Raw genomic sequence first — 20697 nt, forward strand, 5'->3', positions numbered from 1 at the left:
CAAAGAACAGCTCTCTCGTGAACCACTAATACTCATTTTCCTTCTCTTGGGCTAATTATGCCCTCAGGGATACTCTTGAAAAGACACTGAGCTTCCACCCAGAGCAACCACTTGGTGCAAAATAAACGAGACAATCTTTTGACTATACTGCACTCGTTATTTTAGGGAGAGTGATGCTGAGGGAAGAAGGGAATTGTTTTGTGGCTACAAAAATAAAAGCCTTCCTGGAGTGTTATTTACAGGAAAAAATGTTATATGACATAAAAAAAAATAATGCAGCATCTCTTTTTCACAGCTGAGTGACCACTGAAGATCTTGGTGAGCAGCAGAGGAGGGAGAGCTGGGAGAGGCAGCTGGGCTGTAAGGACACAACAGTTTAGAGTCTGCCAAAGTGCAGAGTTATGTGAGCAGATCCTACCAGTGGCTGCAGCACCAGCGCTACCCTGAGCGCTGCAGGAAGGGAGAAACACAGACCCACTTACCTGGGTAATGAACTCCTGTCCCTAGAGTACCACGAGGCAATCAGAGCTCTCTGGGGAGCCTTCTTTGTGTCAAAAAAATTGCGGTAGGAAGGTGACCTTCCCTCCAGCACTGCTTTCATTTTCAAATGGCCACTTTGTACAAAAGCACAGTTCCATTGCCACCCCAAACCCAAACCAGCAGGGAGTGGTGAGACTGAGCTGGGGAAATGCTCCAGCCACCACACCGGGCACAGGGCCAGCACAGAGCCCTGCCCCACTCCCCTGCTTCATTCAGTAGCTCAGAATTCATTCATTTTAGTAACTAAAAACAAAAGGCTGCCACCTTAAACCCAAAACTAAGTAAAATAGAAATAAAATACACTCAGATACATGACAAACAAAACCAAAGTAGCTGCCACCATACCACAGCCTGCAGGACTGAGGCTGAACAGGTGGATTGATCCCAGGCCTGCCCTGCTCCCAGCCAGCAGCAGCTCCCTGAGGGACACGAGGAGAAGGCGAAGTCTCGGCCACTCCTGGCTGAGCCTTTTTTGGGTCATTCCTTCCAACCACAACGTTCAAGAATGGCTCTTTGCTTCCCAGCAGTGCCAAGGCTGATGGAGAGCCAGTGACCAAAGCTGTCAGCCACTGGTGGGCAGAACACTGCAGGCACCAGCAGAGCTCAGGCCACAGAGCAGCCGAGCCCCCGGGAGCAGCAGTGCTGGGGGGCTGGACTCGCCCAGGACAGGCCAGGGCTCCAGAGCTCAGCTCTCAGTGACACAGGGGCGTTCTCAGCAGCTTCAGGAGAGATGCCCAGGGCAGTGGGGGAGTGCCCATCCCTGGAAGTGCTGAATAAATGTGAGGATGTGGCACCTGAGGTCATGGTTTAGTGTTGAACATGGGGGTGGTGTTGGGTTGATGGCTGAGCTTGATGACCTTAAAGACCTTTCCAACCTTAGCAATTCCACTATAACCCTGATTTAGCAAGCAAACCAAGCACACTCCATCCTTAGAGAGAAAAGAAATCAGACTAAACTCCCTTTAGTCTCCATGTGAGCAGCAAAAGGAAGCTCCCATCAGCCTTCTCCTGGCTCTGCCACTCCCAGCTGAGGCTCCTGAACTGCAGGGCTCAGTCTGGCTCTCCTCATGTTGGTCCTTGGCTTTAAAAGAAGACATTAAATCCACTCCAACTGCTCTCATTGGAGAGCTGCTGATCTCAACATCCAGTGGATGGTTAAAATTAGTTTGAATTACTTCCTCTTCTGGAAACAGAGTTTCAGCAACAAATCAGAGTTTGAAACTGAGATAAAAGCAAGGGACTGAGATGCAAAACAAATGCAAAGCTGATCTTTAAATATTCTCTGAAAAACCTACACTGTGGGAGCTCGGGACTGTGGGACCATTGGCATCTATCTCAAGCTGCCCCAGCAGATACATCAAACCCTGGGAGCTCCAGGCACTGCATGAGGAGCTGCCCAGGAGCCAGCAGAGTGTCCTGGGGACCAGGAGGGCCACTGGGATCCTGGGGGCATCAGGAAGAGCATTCCCAGCAGGTCAGGGAGTGATCCTGCCCCACTGCTGAGCCCAGTGAGGCACCTCTGCAGTGCTGTGTCCAGCTCTGGGCTCCACAGCTCAAGAAAGACCAGGAGCTACTGGAGAGGGTCCAATGGAAGCCACAAGGATGATTTGGGGTCTGGAGAATCTCCCTGGTGGGGAGAGACTGTGGGAGCTGGGCCTGGTCAGTCTGGATAAGGGAAGGCTGAGAGGGATCCCATCAATCCATAAACTATCCCTGGGGGTGTCAGAGGACGGTGCCAGGCTCTGGTCAGTGGTGCCCAGGGACAGGATGAGGAGCAATGGCCATGAACTGAACCACAACAAATTCCACCTCCACAGAGGAAGAACCTCTTCCCACAGAGTGGCAGAGCTCTGGAACAGCTGCCCAGAGCAGGCCCAGAGTCTCCCTCCACGGCCACATCCCAAACCCACCTGGACACACCCCTGTGCCACCTGCCTTGGCGCTGTTGGACTGGGTGATCTCCTGAGGGCCCATCCAGCCCCAGCCACTCCGTGTGTCCTGTCTGTGCTTCAGGCCTGCCAGGAGGGCCCAGGGCAGCCCCTCACACACACAGAGCTCCTGCCACTGCTCTGCTCAAATCCAGCACCAAGGCTCTGAGCTGTGCCCAGCTGCTCCGGGCAGAGCCTCACCTTGCTTTGTGAGTGCCTCCCTCAGGGCCGGGGTGATCATCTCTCTCCTCTCAGCCTCCTCCTTCCTCCCCGTTCCAGCAGCTCCTTCCTCCAGCTCCCGCTCTCTCTGTTTGAAGACAGGGAATTACAGCCAGTTAGCAGCAGGCATCACTCCAAACACGGGCACAGCCACACCTGCTGGACTGCACTAGGGTGAGTGCCCACACTGCAATTCCTGCCTCTGGGTAAGCCTGCATTTCATCCCTCTTCCCATCAGCAACTTAGGACAGTAAACTGGAAAAGAAAAGCCCTACAGCACACGAGATTTGTCCCACTGACACAGCAATAAAATGCCCAAGGATATTTTAACGGGCAGGGTGTGAAAACTCATCCAAGAGTGACTCCAGGTTTTCAGGCCAAGTGTTTCACGAGTGCACAATAACCTCACAATGACCAAACCAGCGTGTGCCTGGGGTGGCACTGCTTGGGAGAGCTCAGGGGAGAGCCCCCAGGAGCCTGCAGAGCTCTGCACGAGGCCCCTGAGGCAGCAGCCACCTGCACCACCAAAATTCAGCCACACCACAGGCCTGCAGGAAAAGGCTGCAGCCCCTCCCCACAGCCAGCTCCAGCAGCAGCCCATCCAAGTCTGGCTTCCAGCTGCTTTCCACACACAGCTAAGCCCCGGGCAGGAGTGTCAGATACTGGGATAAAGTCATAAGCACGAGCAGCAAACCCTGGCACGTAACAAGCAGTGACTCCCCTGCTGTGCAAGTGTCACTGCTGAGACTTTATGGGTGTTTATTGTTTCATGTCTGCACAAAGAAGCATCAAAGTGGAAATAATTACTTGGGTATTTCATGCAACTTGTAATCTGTCAGTCCTTTATGGCTTTTATTGAAGGAGTTATGGATAAACAACAAACAAAAACCAGCAGAGGACATTTTGTCTTGACAGTCTATTTCACATCCAAGCCTCTTTTGTGCCAAAGCCATGGAAAAGATAATGGAAATGCCTCCAGTTTGAGTCTCCCCACCAACTGTCAGCATCACTAAGGAAACCAGTGCTCCTGACTTGCCAAACTGCTCATCACAAACAGGGAGAGGAATCTGGCTGCTCCTGCATGCAAACAGACTGCTTCTGCACCTGAGCAACACTTCAGAGAATGAAAGGTGCCTCCAAAGAAAAATGAATTTCAATATTAAAACCCACACACACAGAGGTTCAAGGGCAAAAGAGAGCTCCTAATAAACATCTGAGAAGGAAATAGGAGAGTGAAACATTTAGGGACACATTATTACTGTCCCTACTCATTTTGGATCAAATTGTGCTCACAGTCTCAGGGATGTTGTTCAGAAATGTATTTTTCAACAAGCAGTACCACAACATGGTCCTTTCTGAAGGAGAAAGCTGTATCCATCCTGCACTTCCTTCCACTCAGCTTCCTGAGCTTCTAGGCAGGACTTCATTGATTTCTGTAACACATCAAAACTCCCCTGGAAGCCTACATCTAATAATTAATTGCCATTTAGTGGGTTTTAAAGCTCATTTCTTGAGCCTTGATCTTAATTTATCAACAAGACTCTTCAACAGTAAAATATTAATATTGCTGGGAAAGCTTCATGCATAAGGAAGGAAGGAGATAACAGATGAAGTCTTCATCTTCCAAGTGTTAAATAAAGAGTTTGCTCTGCCACAAGCCATCACTTAACCCAGAACCAGGCCTTAGCACAGACTGAGACCTGGGCCAGAGGATGGTGGCCCTGCCCATGGCAGGGGAGTGGAACTGGAGGAGCTTTAGGGTCCCTTCCCACCCAAATCACTCCCTGATCCTGTGACTTGGAGCCCCTCAAAGTCCTAAGCAGGATTTCAGCGTGGACACCTCCTGGCCTGTGCTCTACCAGCTCAGGCCAGGTCAATCCTCCCAGAAGAACTAAATCTCCATTATGGAGGACATCCTAATATTAAAAATGCAGCCTTTGATCTAATTCTAAATGAGACACCCCATCCAAGAGAGCCTTCAAACACAGACAAGTCCTTCTGCATGGAGAGTATTTGCCTTTCTACCTCACCGCCACTGCAGCACCTGAATGGAACAACATCCCAATTCCATCCTGGCAGGGCACAAATACAGTTCGATGATCATTTTCCCTTCACTGAGAGGATCATAATTTTCCCTGCCCACATCCTGATGTGAGAGCCTTAAACAAAACAATGCTTTGTTTCTCCCTGCCCTGCAATCCCCGACCTGTTCACTTCGGCAGGGGATTGGCTTCACGCACTCCTGGTGGGAAATGGCATTCATTGCACAGGGATTTTTACTTATTTGCTTAATAAACCTTTCAAATCTGTTATTTAGGGTTGGTGAGGAGAGAACAAAGTTAACTTTACACAGAGCAAACGTCTCCAGTTGTGGTGATTTAGCAGAAAGCCCTGCAGTAAATCCAAGGCAAATCACTGTCTTTCCATAGCAAATCAAGCAAGCAGTGACAAGAGCCAGCTTTTCAGGGCCTTGAAATACTTCACTGCCAAAAACTGGACCTGCAGCTCACAAAGGAGTGAGCCCAGAAATGAGGAAAACCTCTGGATACACCCCAATTCCTTGGAAGGCTCAGCACAGCTCCACTGCAGGCCGGAGGGGTTTGGTTCTGAAAAAAGGCAGCTGAACCTCAGGTTTGATCCCCTGCTCTGCAGCTGAAGGGAAAAGGAATCCCTTCCCTTTCTCTCTCACACAGGCAAAACAACAAGCAGAGGCAGCACATTCCCAAGGCAAGGAAAACACAACTTCCATGGACCAAGAGCCCCTGACACAAGTGAGGGCCTCAGCATTCCCTGCCCCAGGACAAATCCCAGTGCCAGTGTTTCAAAGGGCTTCCTCCAAACCTGCCTTCCAAACTCAGCCACAGCCACCCCAAAGGTCACCACCAGGATGTGCCACTGCCACTTGTCCTCCTCTCCAAAGTGCTCTCTCCAGGATGTCCAGGTGGCCGATACCTCCCTGTGTTTCCCACCTGATCCATCAAACACTCTTCAAACTGATCGTGCAGGGGGAGAAAAATAAAAAAGGCACCAGAACTCCACACAAAGGCTGGGAGAGCTGGGGCTGTGCAGCCTGGGAAAGAGGAGGTTGTGTGGAGACCTCACAGCACCTTCCAGGGTCTGGAGGGACCAGGGAAGGCAGAGAGGGACCCTGCCTCAGGAACTGGAGGGACAGGACAAGGAATAACAGGTTCAAACTGACAGAGGGGAAATTAAGGTTGGATATTAAGGAGAAATCCTTCCCTGTGAGGGTGGGGAGGCCCTGGCCCAGGGTGCCCAGAGAAGCTGTGGCTGCATCCCTGGAAGTGCCCAAGGCCAGGCTGGAGGGGGCTTGGAGCAGCCTGGGACAGGGAAGGTGTCCTTGCCCACGAACAAGATGAGCTTTAAGGTCCCTTCGAACACAAATCATTCTATGATTCCCTAAATTAACTTAATTTAGCACTTTTAGCCTCATGGCTCTATTTACCAATGTGCCATGGCAGGGGAAAAAAGCTCCCCCAAAAGCTTTTACTGTCAGAAAAAAATTTACACCCAATTATGACTCAACTTCTTCCGTGGTTAACCTCCCAGTGGTCAGAGAAAGGGAACCCCTGGCCTTGCCAAGATTTACAGCCTCATCCATCTACAGGCTCCAGGATCTTTTCCCAAATAAAAGGCACAAGCACTAAGCAAACAAGAACACACCAGGGCTGGAGCCAGCACTAACAGAACAGCCCTGAGGGCAACACTGGCCAGGCTGTCAGGAAAAGCTGCCTGGCAGCAAGAAGAATTAGCAACACTTCCCCAGGGGCTGGGGAATGAACTGTTGAAGTTCATGAATTACATGAATGGAGAGTTAAAGGTCACGGAGCAGAGCTCTGGAAGCAATGCTCCAGGGGCAGCAGGACAGCCAGCAGTGCTGACAGCTCCTCCCCTCGCTCAGCTCATCTGGCAGGGGCACCACTGGCAGGAACCCGTGGGGATTTGGGAAGTTGACGGGACACCAGGCTGCCCACAGGAATGGCACTCCTTTCCTGACAAAACAACCTTCCTGTCAGGCTAAAACACACGGAGAAGAAGGTGACGGGGAGCCCAGTCCACAATGACACCCCTGAACACAAGCAGAGGAGCAGAGGGTGCATGTGGGGACTGTCCTGCTGCAGCAACAGAGCTGTGGCTGTCACAATTCAGCTGTGGCTGTCACAATTCAGCTGTGGCACACAGAGACAGAGCTGCAATTTGCTCAGCCCACGGATGAACACCCTGTCAATCCCACAGCACCCTGGCCCTCGCTGCTGTCAGTCACCAGCAGAGACAGCCTGGAGCTCCTGCAGCAGAGAGGAGAACTGGGAGCTCAGAGTGAGCGAGCTGTGAACCTGCAAACAGCCCAACAGACAGAGAATCTTATTAGAAACAGCTGCCAGAGTCTACATAATCACAGGCTACACACCCACCCCAGCAGTGCCCAGTGAAGCACAACGAGCTGAGAGCAGCACAGCTGAGATGGGAACGGGCAATGCAGTACCTGGCCATGACTGAAACATCAGCTGGCTGGGGCAGAAGGAAAAATTGGGGCAGGTGCTCTCAAAAAGTGGCCCCAAAGTCACAGAATCATGGAATGGATTGAATTGGGAGAGGCCTTAAAGCCCATCCAGTGCCACCCCTGCCATGGGCAGGGACACCTCCCACTGTCCCAGGCTGCTCCCAGCCCCAATGTCCAGCCTGGCCTTGGCCACTGCCAGGGATCCAGGGGCAGCCCCAGCTGCTCTGGGCACCCTGTGCCAGGGCCTGCCCACCCTCCCAGGGAAGAATTCCTTCCCAAGATCCCATCCAGCCCTGCCCTCTGGCACTGGGAAGCCATTCCCTGGGTCCTGTCCCTCCAGCCCTCTCCATCTTCCTTGTAGACTCCCTTCAAAATGGGGAAAGTCCCTGAGAAGTTGTGACTGATACCAAAAAAAACCAAAGAACCCCCAACTTCAGAAGCAGGACTTTTCTCTCCTGAAGGAGAAACCCCTGTGAGCTTTAAATAAGGAGGTGGAAGCCCATCTCCCTCCCTGTGCTGTAGGATAACAGAAGGTCCCTGCTGTTACCCTGAGGCAGCAGCTCCCAGCTCCCACCTAAACGAAGGAAAACACACCTGCAGCTCCACCCTCACAGGGGGAATTTTCCATTTCCCTTTGTCTGAAAAGCCAGTGCTGAGATTTTTGGACATTTACAGCAGCATTTTACATCCCAAAGTCCTGCAGACAAGCAGTGACAGGAGCTTCTGCTGCCATCCAAGTGAATCAGCCTGAAAGGGCACCGTGCGTCTTCTGTGAGATGCAGAGGGAAACATGATCCCACCAACGTCATCTTCTGGGAGGTTCAACATCAGCCCAAGTCCTCGAGGACAAAAACCTCCCAGGACACAACTTTCCAATCCATCTGCAGGGCTGCAGAGGGGGTGCAGAGTGTTGTGCTGAGCTGCAGCAGCTGCTCTGCTGTAGGGCAGCTTTTACAAGGTGCTGCTGAAGCACAGCTCCAACTCACACACTGCTGAGGGGCCCTGCCAGGGTTTGTCTGATTTGGGAGACCTCCTTGGACAAGGCAGGAAGATTGATTTTCAAAGGAGCCAAAGGAGTCAAAACTAACACTCTGTCTGTGTCCACCCAGAAGAGGCTGCTTATACTTGAAAACTGAGCCATATTTTCACATTTCTTTCTTCTGTGCTTCAAAAATCCCAACTGAAGCCAAGTTAACACAGTTTAACAAGTTTCCCAAATGCCCCAGTTCAAACCAGTAAGATTTTCCATTGAGTCTCTTCCACTCTCTCACACAGAGCAGGAAGCACACATCCTTCCACACTCTTGCCATCCTTTGCAAATTCTTTTTTAAATGGCTCTGTAAAGACTTCTCCATTCCATTTCTTTGTTTTCCTTGGAGTTCAGGACTAAAGAACATTTCATTTCAACAGCAATTTTTCAAGTGTTCAAAATAACACAGAATCCCAGAATGGTTTGGGCTGAAAGGGAACCTTCAAGCCCATCCAGTGCCACCCTTGCCATGGGCAGGGACACCTCCCACTGTCCCAGGCTGCTCCCAGCCCCAATGTCCAGCCTGGCCTTGGGCACTGCCAGGGATCCAGGGGCGGCCCCAGCTGCTCTGGGCACCCTGTGCCAGGGCCTGCCCACCCTGCCAGGGAACAATTCCTTCCCAAGATCCCATCCAGCCCTGCCCTCTGGCACTGGGAAGCCATTCCCTGTGTCCTGTCCCTCCAGCCCTTGTCCCCAGTCCCTCTCCAGCTCTCCTGGAGCCCCTTCAGGCCCTGCAAGGGGCTCTGAGCTCTCCCTGGAGCCTTCTCCTCTCCAGGTGAGCACCCCCAGCTCTCCCAGCCTGGCTCCAGAGCAGAGGGGTTCTGTTGCATTGATCTGTAGAATTTGGGGAATTCTGCCCAACTCTGTCATTAGACAGGCAGGAAACTTTAAAAATGCACAGGAAAATAAAAAACAAACCACCTGAGAAATGGAACAGAAAGCTGGTGAGAAATGGTGAGCAGGAGGGCTGCGCTGCTTCAGGGTCAGTCCTGACCATCTCCACCAAAGGATGTGGTCAGGAAAACGCTGCAAATAAACACTCAGAGCTCTCAAATGCCTTTACCAAGGAAGCCACTGCCACACCACATGTCAGAGACTGAATGTCCAGCCAAAGGTTACATTAAAATTATTTTTGGGGCTTTTTTTTCCTCTTTTATCACTCACAAGCCTTACTCAGAAAAAGCCTCAAGATCTCTCGTAATTTTATTTAGCAATTGTAATCCTTTCCATTAGCCAGGGTTTGGAAAAAAAAGATTTGAACCCAGGAAAGGAGAAGGGTGAAGTGTCCCTGTGGCAAATCCTGCTCTTAATGATAGAAGTAGTCCCCAAGAAGTTAAATTATTTTTCTTAAAGCTCATTTTAAAACGTAGGCACACATTGAATTCTGAGCCAGAGTACCACAGGTTGGAATCCAGCCCTGAAACAGCTGCTGCAGGTAAGGGCATGTTTTTCATGAAGGAATCCTTCACCCATTAAAAGCTGAAGTTTTTGGGGCTGTCCATATCAGTTTTAACTGACAGTTACGTACACAAATTTTATTCCATTTGGTTAAAATATCAGTGACTATTCTCTCCTCCTTCAAACAGTTTCTACCTGTAGCACAAAGTTGCACATGACCCTTGGTCTGTAAGGCTTAGGCCTGAAATACCTCATTGCCCACTGCCCCACTCCAACCCAACTCAGCTTCCTTAAGAGTTTCTTCACCCCGGGCTGCAAGGTTTGGGCTTCCACAGCAGCCCCAGACTCCAAGGGTTCCCAGGAAATGTTGGAAGGGGTGGGATTTACAAATGGCTAACACAGGGTGACTTTCCAGGGATTTACAGTGGCAAAGGGGACAGGAAAGCTCCCGTGCAGCAGATGGATACAGAGGGACACAAACTCACTGAACACACCCTGGGGTAGGCTTTGGTTCCTTGGTGTGTTCCAATCATGCCCCTCTCTCTTTACATTGCAAATGAGCCTGTCAGCATCCTCCCACTGCTTGTTTTAGGAAACGTGAGCACTAATCTCAAAGTTGTGTCAACAAAATATGCTCATTTGATTGCTTGCAAATCCATCAAAATAGGGAATCAGGATATTATTATTGCTGTTACTCATGCCTGAAGTTTATAAATATGAAGGTTAATAAAGTGATTCCGTTCCCGGGGAATGGGTGTAGATTGATCTGTCCTCTCAGCTGATCTCCCAGCTGGGAGAGATAACCCACACCAAGAACCACTGTCCCTGTCATTAATGGCACCTTGCAGGCCTCAAACACCATCAGAGTCCACTTTCCCTGATAAATCCACATCGGGGAGGAACTCTGGAGGAGAGGCAAAGTGTGCCACAACTGCAAAGCTCCAAAGTCTACCTAGTGCTTAAATGCACTAAAAACCATCAGCACATATGATGGGATCTGGTAAACTCGTGGAAATTGCTGCTGTATCAGGCACCAGGTAATAAATTTGAATATACTACCACTATATACCCAACCTTGTGTCAATTTGGGCTCAGTGTGCAGAAGGCACCATCAGCCCTTTAAAAATCCATCTCTTCTCTAACTCAGAGTCTGTAATAGCTGTAACTCAACCAGGTAGAGAGGTTCTGGCATTCCCTTGGAACTCCTGAATCCATCTGCCTGGTCCAAGTGATGCAAGAATCCAGTACCTGCTTCAAGCCCTTTGACTGAACCTGCAGAACATGGGGGAGAAAGCTGTAAAACAAAGCTCAGCCTTGATTTCCATCAATGCAAACAACAAAAGACAGATGCAAAATTAAATTAAGACCACCTGCAGAGATGTGAGCAAGCATTGCTTAGATCACCTCACCTCCACAGCCTCACTCTGCCATCCCAGAAAAGGCAGGACAGTAAGGAATTCTGACTCTCTGTGCCTGCACAGCTGTCTTACCTGCTAGTGAATTGCACAAGAGGCAATTCATGCAGAAGAGATGAAAGCTGGACCCAAATCCATTCCAAATTAACTATAATGCACAAGGCAGAACTTGCTGTTCTACACCCCATAGGCAGAGGGGTGAACACTCAACACTGACACCCACAGAACTGCTGCTGGAAAGTGTCAGGCACATTCCAAACCCAAGGAACTCTGAGCAGGAAGAACTGTCTGTGATATAACCCTGAAGATACACAAGTTTCTCTCAGACTTGCTCACCTGTGTGTGACCAGTTCAGATCCCAAAGCCCAGAGCACTTGGCTGTGTGGGCAAGGATCCCTGCAGGACAACAGGTCACCTCAGGGTGAAACAACAGTGTCACACTCATTTTACACAGTTCAGCATTTCATGAGAGGCAAAATGGCTAAAATGGCCAAAGGGAGAACGATCCACCTGGCACAGGAAACCTCTCAGTGCACAGACTCGGAGCCTAGAAAGGGGATGGAACTTCAACAGGGGTGCACTTATGCACACTCAGAATGAGCTCTCAGGCCCACACCAACACCTGCCCCTCTCAGGATTTAATCCTTTGCAGGAGGGCAGCATTCAGCTCTCACAGCTGAACAACTCTGCCAGCTCCTGCAGGAAAAGGCTCAAAGGATCAACACCTGCAGGTTCCAGCTCTAGGTGAGGGTCTGTGCTCAGACAGCAGCTGCCCCTCTGATCAGGGGTGGCACTTGGGTCACAGCCACAGGAATCTGATCTGCACAGAGACACAGTCACTGCAGAACAAAGCACATCCAACACCTCTCCCTGCTCCAGCAGAGCAACAGGGAGGCTGAGGAGAAAGGAGTTTGGATCTTGCCCCAGCCAAAGGCACAGACAGCAGAGAACTTTCCCTGTCTGTCTGTAACCCACATCACGCTGACCTCAGCACTGACTTCTTCCAGTGAACGGCAGGACGTATTTTATTGCTGTGCTCGCTTTGTGTTTGTAAAGTGGACTATGGTGTGTGGTTTTCCTGGATTACACTGCTCCTCGATCATGGCGTTGCTGTATTCTGGCGGTCAGTGAAAGCCCGATGCCCAGTTCTTCACAGAGCTTTGGCAGGGCCCAAGCACCGCCCCGGAGCAGCGGCCGCAGCACACACGGTTCCCTTTTGGCCGCTGACCTCTAGTGGCGAGCGCAGGAGAGAGGAGACAGGAACGACATGTTCCGTGAGGAACTGCGGTCCCTTCTCCCTCCGAAGGGAAGGCACAAGGCTCCCCCGCCCTTCCTCACGAGCTGCAGCCACAGGCCCCTACCGGCTCCGGGACAGAGCCCTCTGTCCACCGCAGCCGCTCTTGCCCCATCGCCGGGGCTCCTCTCCTCACAGAGCTGGTTGCAAACAACAGCAAGTGCTTGATTTACCTCCTTCCCCTCCCCAAGGTGGGGAACAGAGATCCCCGGGCTCCCCTTGTAAGCTCCTGCCCTCCGAGCACACATCCTCCTGTGAGCCTGGCCTCAGGTGGCCCAGCAGTGCCAGCTCAGCTCAGCCCACTGAGGACACTGTTACATTTCCATAGGGTCATAGAGCAGCTGGCATCGGAAGGGACCTCAGAGATCATCTCATTCCACACCCCTGCCAGGGGCAAGGACACCTCCCACTGTCCCAGGCTGCTCCAAGCCCCAGTGTCCAGCCTGGCCTTGGGCACTGCCAGGGATCCAGGGGCAGCCCCAGCTGCTCTGGGCACCCTGGGCCAGGGCCTGCCCACCCTCCCAGGGAAGAATTTCTTCCATATCTCAATCTAAACCAATACTTAAACCTAGTAACCAATCTGTAAAAAGCTCCAGCTGACTCTGGCAGCAACTTCTCCCTTCTCTGTTATGCTCCAGAAACTCATGGCCGAGGCAACTAATAGGGCCCCATTTTGGGAAAGATCTGCAAGAAGCCCACAGTGCAGAGGCACCCACGGGAAGGGCGGAGTAACTACAGAGAAGTCAGTCTGGTGAGAAGGGCTTGGACAGCAGCTTAAGGCTGCACAAAGAATGGCAGCACCCTGCAAAGGTCACTGAGGGAAGAGGGTCAGCAGATGGGCTGAGAGCACATCACAGACCACCCCTCCCCACCCTGACCAACAACTGCTCGGCCAGCAACGAGCGGGGAGCGCAGCAAGGCCCTGCAGCTACTCCCTGTCCCTGCTCCTTTGTGTGTGCAAAGCAGAGGTGAGTGTGACACATCCCAGCTGCAGGAAAGGGACACCACCAGCGCCACTGAGAACAGAGCCAGCAACAGCCTGGGACGGAGCAGGAACTGGGGCTGTGGGACAGGCCCTGTGTCTGAAGCACAGCACCTCACCCCAGGGCAGCAGTGAGCAAGGCAAAGGTGCTCTGGCAGCTGGGTGCTCCTGCAGCACCTGCAGCTTTGTCCCCTGTCCTGACACACCTGCACTTCAGTGACATCCCACAGGCAGTACAGGAGCAGGACCTGTGTTTAGGCACTGGGCTGGGAATCTCCGTGGCAGAGATTTACAGCCAGAGCCAGTGTTAGCTCTGCAAACAAATCTTCCCTCAGACTGGAAATCACAGATTACCACGGCAGCATTTGCTTGGTGAGCAAGTCAGAGTCAGTCTGTGACTACACCCAACACACCTCCAAAGATGTTCTTTTTTGGGACAGCTTCTTCCATAGTTCATATTTTACTCTCCCTCTAACCAAACCCTACAGATCCAAATCCAGCCAGTAACATTTTAATCAATCCACCTGCTCAGTGACCAAGACCTGACCATTCCACATCCCCTCTAACAGCAGTACCTTTGCTTTCTTCATGTGACCCATGATATTGCCAAGATCTTCAACATCGACGACAGAATCTGTGCCTCCAGCTTCCTCCTCACTACTGGTTTCAAACAATTCCTCTGCCTGTGGGACAGAGCAGAGGAAAAAAGTTAAGAATTGATCTGGCTCTTAAGCATACGACCTTCATCTAAGCTAACCAGTGAAATCAGCTCTCCTCATCAGTAAAGACCACTGAAAACAAGGAATAGCCTACCAAAACCCTGTAGGATGGCTATGGAACCCTGAACCCCTTTAAACCCTCCAAGAGCCTTGCTGACAGCAAGATTTATTCCTCCTGCCTCTGCAGCAGCCAGCACTCCCAAACCCAGCCAGAAGAACCACTTACTTTCCTACAAAACTCAACCCAGCAATAACTTCCAACCCACAGTAAATGGCTCGAGGGAGGATTAAAGTGCCATTGCAGCTCTGGGTCTTGCACTGGAGAGCAATAGAGAGGATTTCTTAGTCCAAATCTGCAGTCAATAAACACTCCAGAAGAGAGAAATGATTACAGGCAGACACACACAAAGGACAGCCAGGGCTTGCTCTGCTAACACTCCCCAGCTGCCTTTGGAAAACCTTGGGATGCAGACAGAGCAGCTGAGCTTCACCAGGGTGAAGTGAAGCAGATTAATGACTCTCAGGGAACTACACGGCCCCCTTGGCCTTGGGACAAGGCAAAGGCTCTGCTGAGAACCCAGACTGGCTCCCTGGAGCATGTGTCACCTCCCCCCAGCCAGGAGCAGGACTCCCTCATGCGGCCTGGATCCATCACTAATCCTTTGGTCCTTCTTCTGGATGGCTCATTCTACTTGTTATTGCCATGGGCTCTCACCCCTCTTCTCCCCTGCTCCAGAACATGTATCAGGCTCCCACAGCAGCCCACTGAACTGCAGGAGGAAGGGGAGAAGTCAAACAGTGCTCCAAATAAAACAAGACCTCATGGATTTTGGCTGTACCTCAGTATTCTCATGTTCCGAAGTCCCATGCTCATGATCCGAGCTTTCCTTGCTCTGCTTCCCTGAAGATTTGCACTTCCCCTTCTTGCACTTCCCACTGCAGGGCTTTTTCTCCCCTTTGCAGAGCGCCTGGAGCAGAGTGAGGAATTTGGCTTTCCAGGCCTCAAAGTCAGCCTCGATGCTGCCGTGCTTGCTCTGGGCCACATTGCAGTCCCCTTCGGCTCGAGTCATGATCCTGCTGGCACTGAGCATCCACAGCCACCTGTCCATCCTCCTTCCCACCTAGGGCAGCAGGAAGGGTTGGAAAGGAAATTAAACCAAGGCCAGGTTCAAGCAGAAAACCAGAAAAGCAAGGATCAGCCCTGGGATTAGAGCTAGTGAGCTGCATGGCACTGCAGGGCAGGGAGCTGGGGAGTCCCTCGCAGGTGCTGGTTCAGCACAGACACAGGGCAGCCTGAACACCACCACACCCCTGAGACTCCATTGGAAAATCCCTCTGCCATCCCTGTGCGAAGGGATGGGCTCTGGTGGTGGTGCCTGCTGGTCAGAATGGTCACATGTGCAACACACAGCCCCAGCCCCAACACAGCCTGCTGACAAGGGACGGCATTTTTGTGTGAGATGAGGCCAATGGCCAGGCAGAGACACGGTCACAGCTCCCATCAGGGAATAAAGCTAAAACCCACATCAGAAAAAGGAGTCAGGTTTAAAAGGCAGCAAGAGCAAGAGCTGACAGTGCTGTGCCCTCAGGTGATTGCAGAAAGCTTTCAAAGCTGGGAAATGAACTCAGTAAGGATTTACCAAATGTGTTACTACACCTTCCAGTGCCTGTAGGACTCATTCCCATCTAAAACCCAACTGCTTCAAAGCTGAAGTGCCCGTGTGGCCAAGGCCAGTGGCACTGGCTTGTACCAGCAATGGTGTGGCAGCAGGACCAGGGCAGGGACTGTCCCTCTGCACTGGGCACTGCTGAGGCACCTCAGTCCTGGGGACAGTTTTGCACCTCTCACTCCAAGAAAGACATTGAGAGGCTGGAGCGTGTCCAGGGCAGGGAACGGAGCTGGGAAGGGGCTGGAGCCCCAGGAGCGGCTGAGGGAGCTGGAAAGGGGCTCAGGCTGGAGCAAAGGAGGCTCAGGGGGGACCTTGTGGCTCTGCACAAGTCCCTGACAGGAGGGGGCAGCCGGGGGGGTCGGGCTCTGCTCCCAGGGAACAGGGCCAGGAGGAGAGGGAACGGCCTCAGGCTGGGCCAGGGGAGGCTCAGGGTGGGCAGCAGCAGCAGGAATTTCCCCATGGAAAGGGTGCTCAGGCCTTGGCAGGGGCTGCCCAGGGAGGTTTGGAGTCCCTATGCCTGGAGGTACCCAAGGAAGGGCTGGAGGTGGCACTCAGAGCTCTGGGCTGGGGACAAGATGGGCATCAGGCACAGGGTGGATTCAATGATCTTGGAGGTTTTTCCCAAGCTCAGTGGCTCTGGAATTCTGCCCATGCCCTAAAGCCAGTCCCTCACCCAGTCAGCACAAGAGCTGCAATTCCCACACAGAACACCAGCATCACTCAGATTTGAAGCATTTCATGCAGCTGAGGCTCTCAGAGGAGCAGAAGGCACACAGGGAGCTCGGGGGACACTCACCGTGTTGTAGTGATCCACGTAGGCCGAGTTTCCCAGCCCAAACACGGCGTATCTCAGGCCCTGCAGGAAGCTCTTCCCAACACGGAAATCATTGGCTGCCTCTTCCAGCCACTTGCAGAACCAGGCTGCGCTCTCTGGGGGCTGCCCCTCGGTGTAGGTGGCCACCAGGAACACACAGATGTTCCTGCTGCTTGTCTGGTCACACACAGAGGACAGAGAAAAAAAAAAACACTGCATTTTCCAGAACTTTCTTTTCAAGCAAAGAGTTACAACACCCAGGCAGCTGGGAGAAGTCAAAAAACAAGGCTGTCTCCTCTTGGGGTGGGACAGTGCAGCTGACAATCCCAAGGGTGCTGAACAACAGCACCTTAAATTAACAGAAAGAGGTCAAGCTGAACAGGGATGCAGTGGCAGAGCAGAACTGGACATCCAGCCCAACCAGCAGCTTCCTGACCCGACTCCTTCAGCAGGAAAGTGTCCCATGGATAAATACTTCAAACTCCTCAACCTCACATTTACGGGCTTGTTAGGGGCAGTATCAAACACTGACAATTCATACTGAAACCCTACGGAATTTCCAGCACACAATTCCCACCAAAACCTTTTGTTAGGGTTGATTAAAACTCTCAAGTAGCAACTATCAATATTCATAGAAGGAAAACCCACCAAGGACTACTCCACATAAATAGAGCTCACAAGGAGATTCTAACTTAAAAGCCTCTGAAGGCTACAGCAGCATCCCCACATTCCTGTTCTAGTTCTGAACCCTGCCCAGGTGTACCTGGTGCAGCCACTCTCACCCAGCTCACCCCTGAGTTACAGAACTGGCTCACACAGAGTCACTGTCACAGCAAAATGTCCTACTGGTGCTTGGAAATTTTAAAGATTTAGGTATTTTCTGCTGAGGGCCGAAAATGCATATGTAACAGGGAAGCAATTTTCAACACAGAGCTTTGGGGGATTACAGAACAGAAATACAAGAGGGAAACAGCCTCAACAACCCCGGGAAAAACTTGTACTTCTTACTGATGGTTATGCCATACCCACCTCCTCTGATAAACCATCTTCTGGATCGTAGTCTCCCATGTTAATGACTTCCACAGGCAAATTAAGGGAAGTAACAGCTTCAGCCAGAGCTTTGGCAAATCTCTGAACAAAGAAACATAGGAAGTTATCAATTACTTCAACCCCTGCTGTGCTCAGCCACAAGACTTCTTCCAGCCCAGGAAGAATAATGACACAGGAGACCTGGACACTGGCACTGCAATTCCTCACATTCAAACAAAAATGGAGTACACTGGCTGAGAGTTACAACATTATAATGACTGATCACCGTTACACACACAAATTACATTTCTCCTTGAGAAAGCACCAAAGCCAGCACTTCTCTCTATGAAGACCTGCTAGAAAATGAAGATTATAGTGCAAGAATGAACTTTTAGCTTTATAATCAATCTCTACTGCATGCCTTGCTTAAAGGGAGGAGAAAAACTGTTATTTTTATTTAATTTTCACTTGTCTTGCACGTTGGGCAATGATTGTAACAAGCTAATGAATGTGCTGATGAACCCCCAGATCTGCAGCCAGGGCAGTGTTCTAAGGCAAGCAAGGTTCTTGGATCCCAACAGCATTTCAAAGCAATTCCACAGATGTGCAATAAAAGTACAGATACCTTTGCTGTGCCAGTCTGAGAGCCATAGAAAATCTTCACTCCAGCAACATGGACCTCCTGTGGCTGAGGAAGGGCACATCCATTCCCCAGTTTGTCTGCTGTTCCCTCGGAGGAAGCGGGATTCCCGTGGGATTTCTCACCCTATGAAACAAGAGCTGTGTCACATCAGTCCCTTTTCCAAGGGATTTCAAACCAAGAGCATTTAAAATTCAAATCCTGGAGCCACTCTCAGCAACAGTCAAAGCGTTTTGGTACCTCTCACACCCAAGCATACCAGGACCTGTTTTCCTGACCTAGCCCAGGAGACACACACTTGTCTGGGAGATACCAGGATGCAGCTGAACCTCCCAACTCCTGCAGCAGATCTTCACCCACCTGCACAAGGAGGTTTTCAAGTCCTGAATGGCCTAATCCCCTCCATCCTAAAACCAGCCCAACCCTATCAGTAGCATCATGAAAACGGGAAGGTGCAAACACAGGGCACAAGCAGAGGGGCTTATCTGGAGTGACAGAGCAACCCAGGGGGACACATTCTCCCAGTGAGAGGAGTGTCCTGCTGAGCTCTGCCCCAACGTCAGAGCATTGAGGGCATTTAGTGACCCACAGACACAAACAATCCAGGCTGAGGAGCATAACCAGATACCTAAACTGCACTTGGGATTTGCAGCACCCTCGGTGCCTTTACCCAGTAACTACTCACTTCCACCCAGGTTTTTGGGGTCTTCTCAGAGAAAAGCGCTGACAGGCTCAGTTACCTTCCTTTTGGTTCTGGTGGTGGTGAACTGAACAACAATCCAAAGGCTGATCCCAAAAGCAACAGCAGAATAGATGTAAAATCTGTGCAGCCATATGGACACCAGGCAAGTATGGAAGTAGCTCCACGTATCCATCGAGACGTCTAAATCTGGAATGTCGCAGATTCCTACAGTGTGAATACACAAAATAATCACACAGTACCCATAGCCTCACGTCATCAGCTATTGCCCAGGCTTTGCAGAAAACAGCTTTTGGCTAAAGACAACACATTAAAGTTGAATCAAGAAGCCTTCACCTGTTCAGGTGTGTCAGCTGAGCTCCACGCTAACATTCCATACCCTCAGAGGGAAACTCTGGGTTTTTCCTTGATAGGGCAGCTCTGTTACAAGGGAAATTAGAAAATACTTGTGCTGTCCAAGTGCCTGAAAGGAAAAAAGTCCTTGTGAAACATCCACTGGATCGTACTGGCCTCTAGCTTTACTCAAATCCAACAAATGCAGCTCTCTGTCCAAGGGGGAAATCACCTGCACAGAACTTTCTGCTGAACACAACCCCTGCTTAGATGTCACACTGATTACAAACAGAGTTTCAAGGGCAGACTGAAACATGGATTCAATTGGAAACACTTTCACAGAATTCCATGATGCAAGTGAAGTTTGATTTGGAGCAACTGAGACATTTCAGGTTGGTTCAGAACATTCAGGGCACAGAATGCCAGGGTACAGCCAGGAGTGCACCTGCGTGGTGTCTGGGAATATCTATTTCATATGGAATATTCAGGCACTCCAAAAAGGCTGGTTTGTGATACTTATTGACTGAGGAATACAGCTGACACCCTCCTACTGTCATCTGCAGCTTGGATCTTGTTTTTGCAGATATCAGTCGGGAGCACAGAATCCAAGTATTTCCAGGAGGCTGGAAACTCGTGCTGGCTGTTACTCAGGATACCAGATCAAAGGCTTAAGGGGATGCCCTTCACCCCTCCAGCAGCAACACTGAGACTCACAAAAGAGAAGAGCCAAGAGCACTTGCCCAGTGTTCCCAGTTTTGCCCACACCGGTTATAGGGATTCCCTTCACCTCTACACAATTTCCTCAAATGCGGTAGATGCTATATATATTCAAGAGCATTTTAGCTCCAAAACACACACGCACACACTCACTATTATCCCCGTACACAACTGCACACCCTCCCTTGTGGTTATCACCCCCACAAACACACACCCCCCCCCACCCTCGTGGTTCTTCCTCCTCTCACGGTTAATGCCCCTCTCTCCCCCAAAGACCCCTCACGGTTATTACCCCCCTTTCCCCGCCTCTCACGGTTATTATCCCCCCCCCCCTCACAATTATTAAACACTCCTTTCCTCCCTCCGAGTTACTACACCCCAATACCCCTCATGGTTAATAAATACTCCCCTGGTCGTTACCCTCATCTCCCTCCACAGCACCCTCTCACAGTTAAAACCCCCCACACACACGGTTATTATACCCTCCCTTCACGGTTATTAGCCCATACACACACTTATTATGCCACAAACGCGGTTATTGTACCCCCCTCACGGTTATTACCCCCACGCACACAGTTACTACAGCTCTTACCCCACAGACACGGTTATTCTGTTCCCCCCACCCCGGTTCTCTCCCTCACCCACAGCCATCCCCCCGGCCCCGGCCGGCTCTCCCGCCCGGCACTGACCGCGCCGCCGCCCGGCGCTCCCCTCACGCCGCCATGCGCCGCTCCCGCCCCTTCCGCCCGC

General features: G+C 51.2%; 1 protein-coding gene across 4 annotated transcripts in view; it reads right to left on the reverse strand.

Moving 5' to 3' along the window:
- The window catches only part of LOC125336198 (S-adenosyl-L-methionine-dependent tRNA 4-demethylwyosine synthase TYW1-like), an 87741-nt gene extending 67057 nt beyond the window's left edge, over positions 1 to 20684 (reverse strand). For 2 of the 4 annotated variants that reach the window (XM_048324495.1, XM_048324498.1), the window contains exons 1-9: positions 20637 to 20684; positions 19234 to 19360; positions 18938 to 19104; positions 18183 to 18323; positions 17558 to 17659; positions 16511 to 16705; positions 14884 to 15165; positions 13901 to 14008; positions 2670 to 2775 (exon numbers count right to left, since the gene is read on the reverse strand). In XM_048324495.1, the coding sequence (XP_048180452.1) occupies positions 2670 to 2775; positions 13901 to 14008; positions 14884 to 15165; positions 16511 to 16705; positions 17558 to 17659; positions 18183 to 18323; positions 18938 to 19072 (1069 nt within the window). In that variant the 5' untranslated portion in view covers positions 19073 to 19104; positions 19234 to 19360; positions 20637 to 20684. Of the gene's footprint in view, positions 1 to 2669; positions 2776 to 13900; positions 14009 to 14883; positions 15166 to 16510; positions 16706 to 17557; positions 17660 to 18182; positions 18324 to 18937; positions 19105 to 19233; positions 19361 to 20539; positions 20573 to 20636 lie in introns of those variants that run through there. The other 2 variants (XM_048324497.1, XM_048324496.1) reach the window with 2 other exon arrangements.
- Between the last annotated feature and the right edge of the window lie 13 nt (positions 20685 to 20697).

Source organism: Corvus hawaiiensis, chromosome 20 (genome assembly GCF_020740725.1).
Source record: "Corvus hawaiiensis isolate bCorHaw1 chromosome 20, bCorHaw1.pri.cur, whole genome shotgun sequence".
Lineage (NCBI taxonomy): Eukaryota > Metazoa > Chordata > Aves > Passeriformes > Corvidae > Corvus > Corvus hawaiiensis.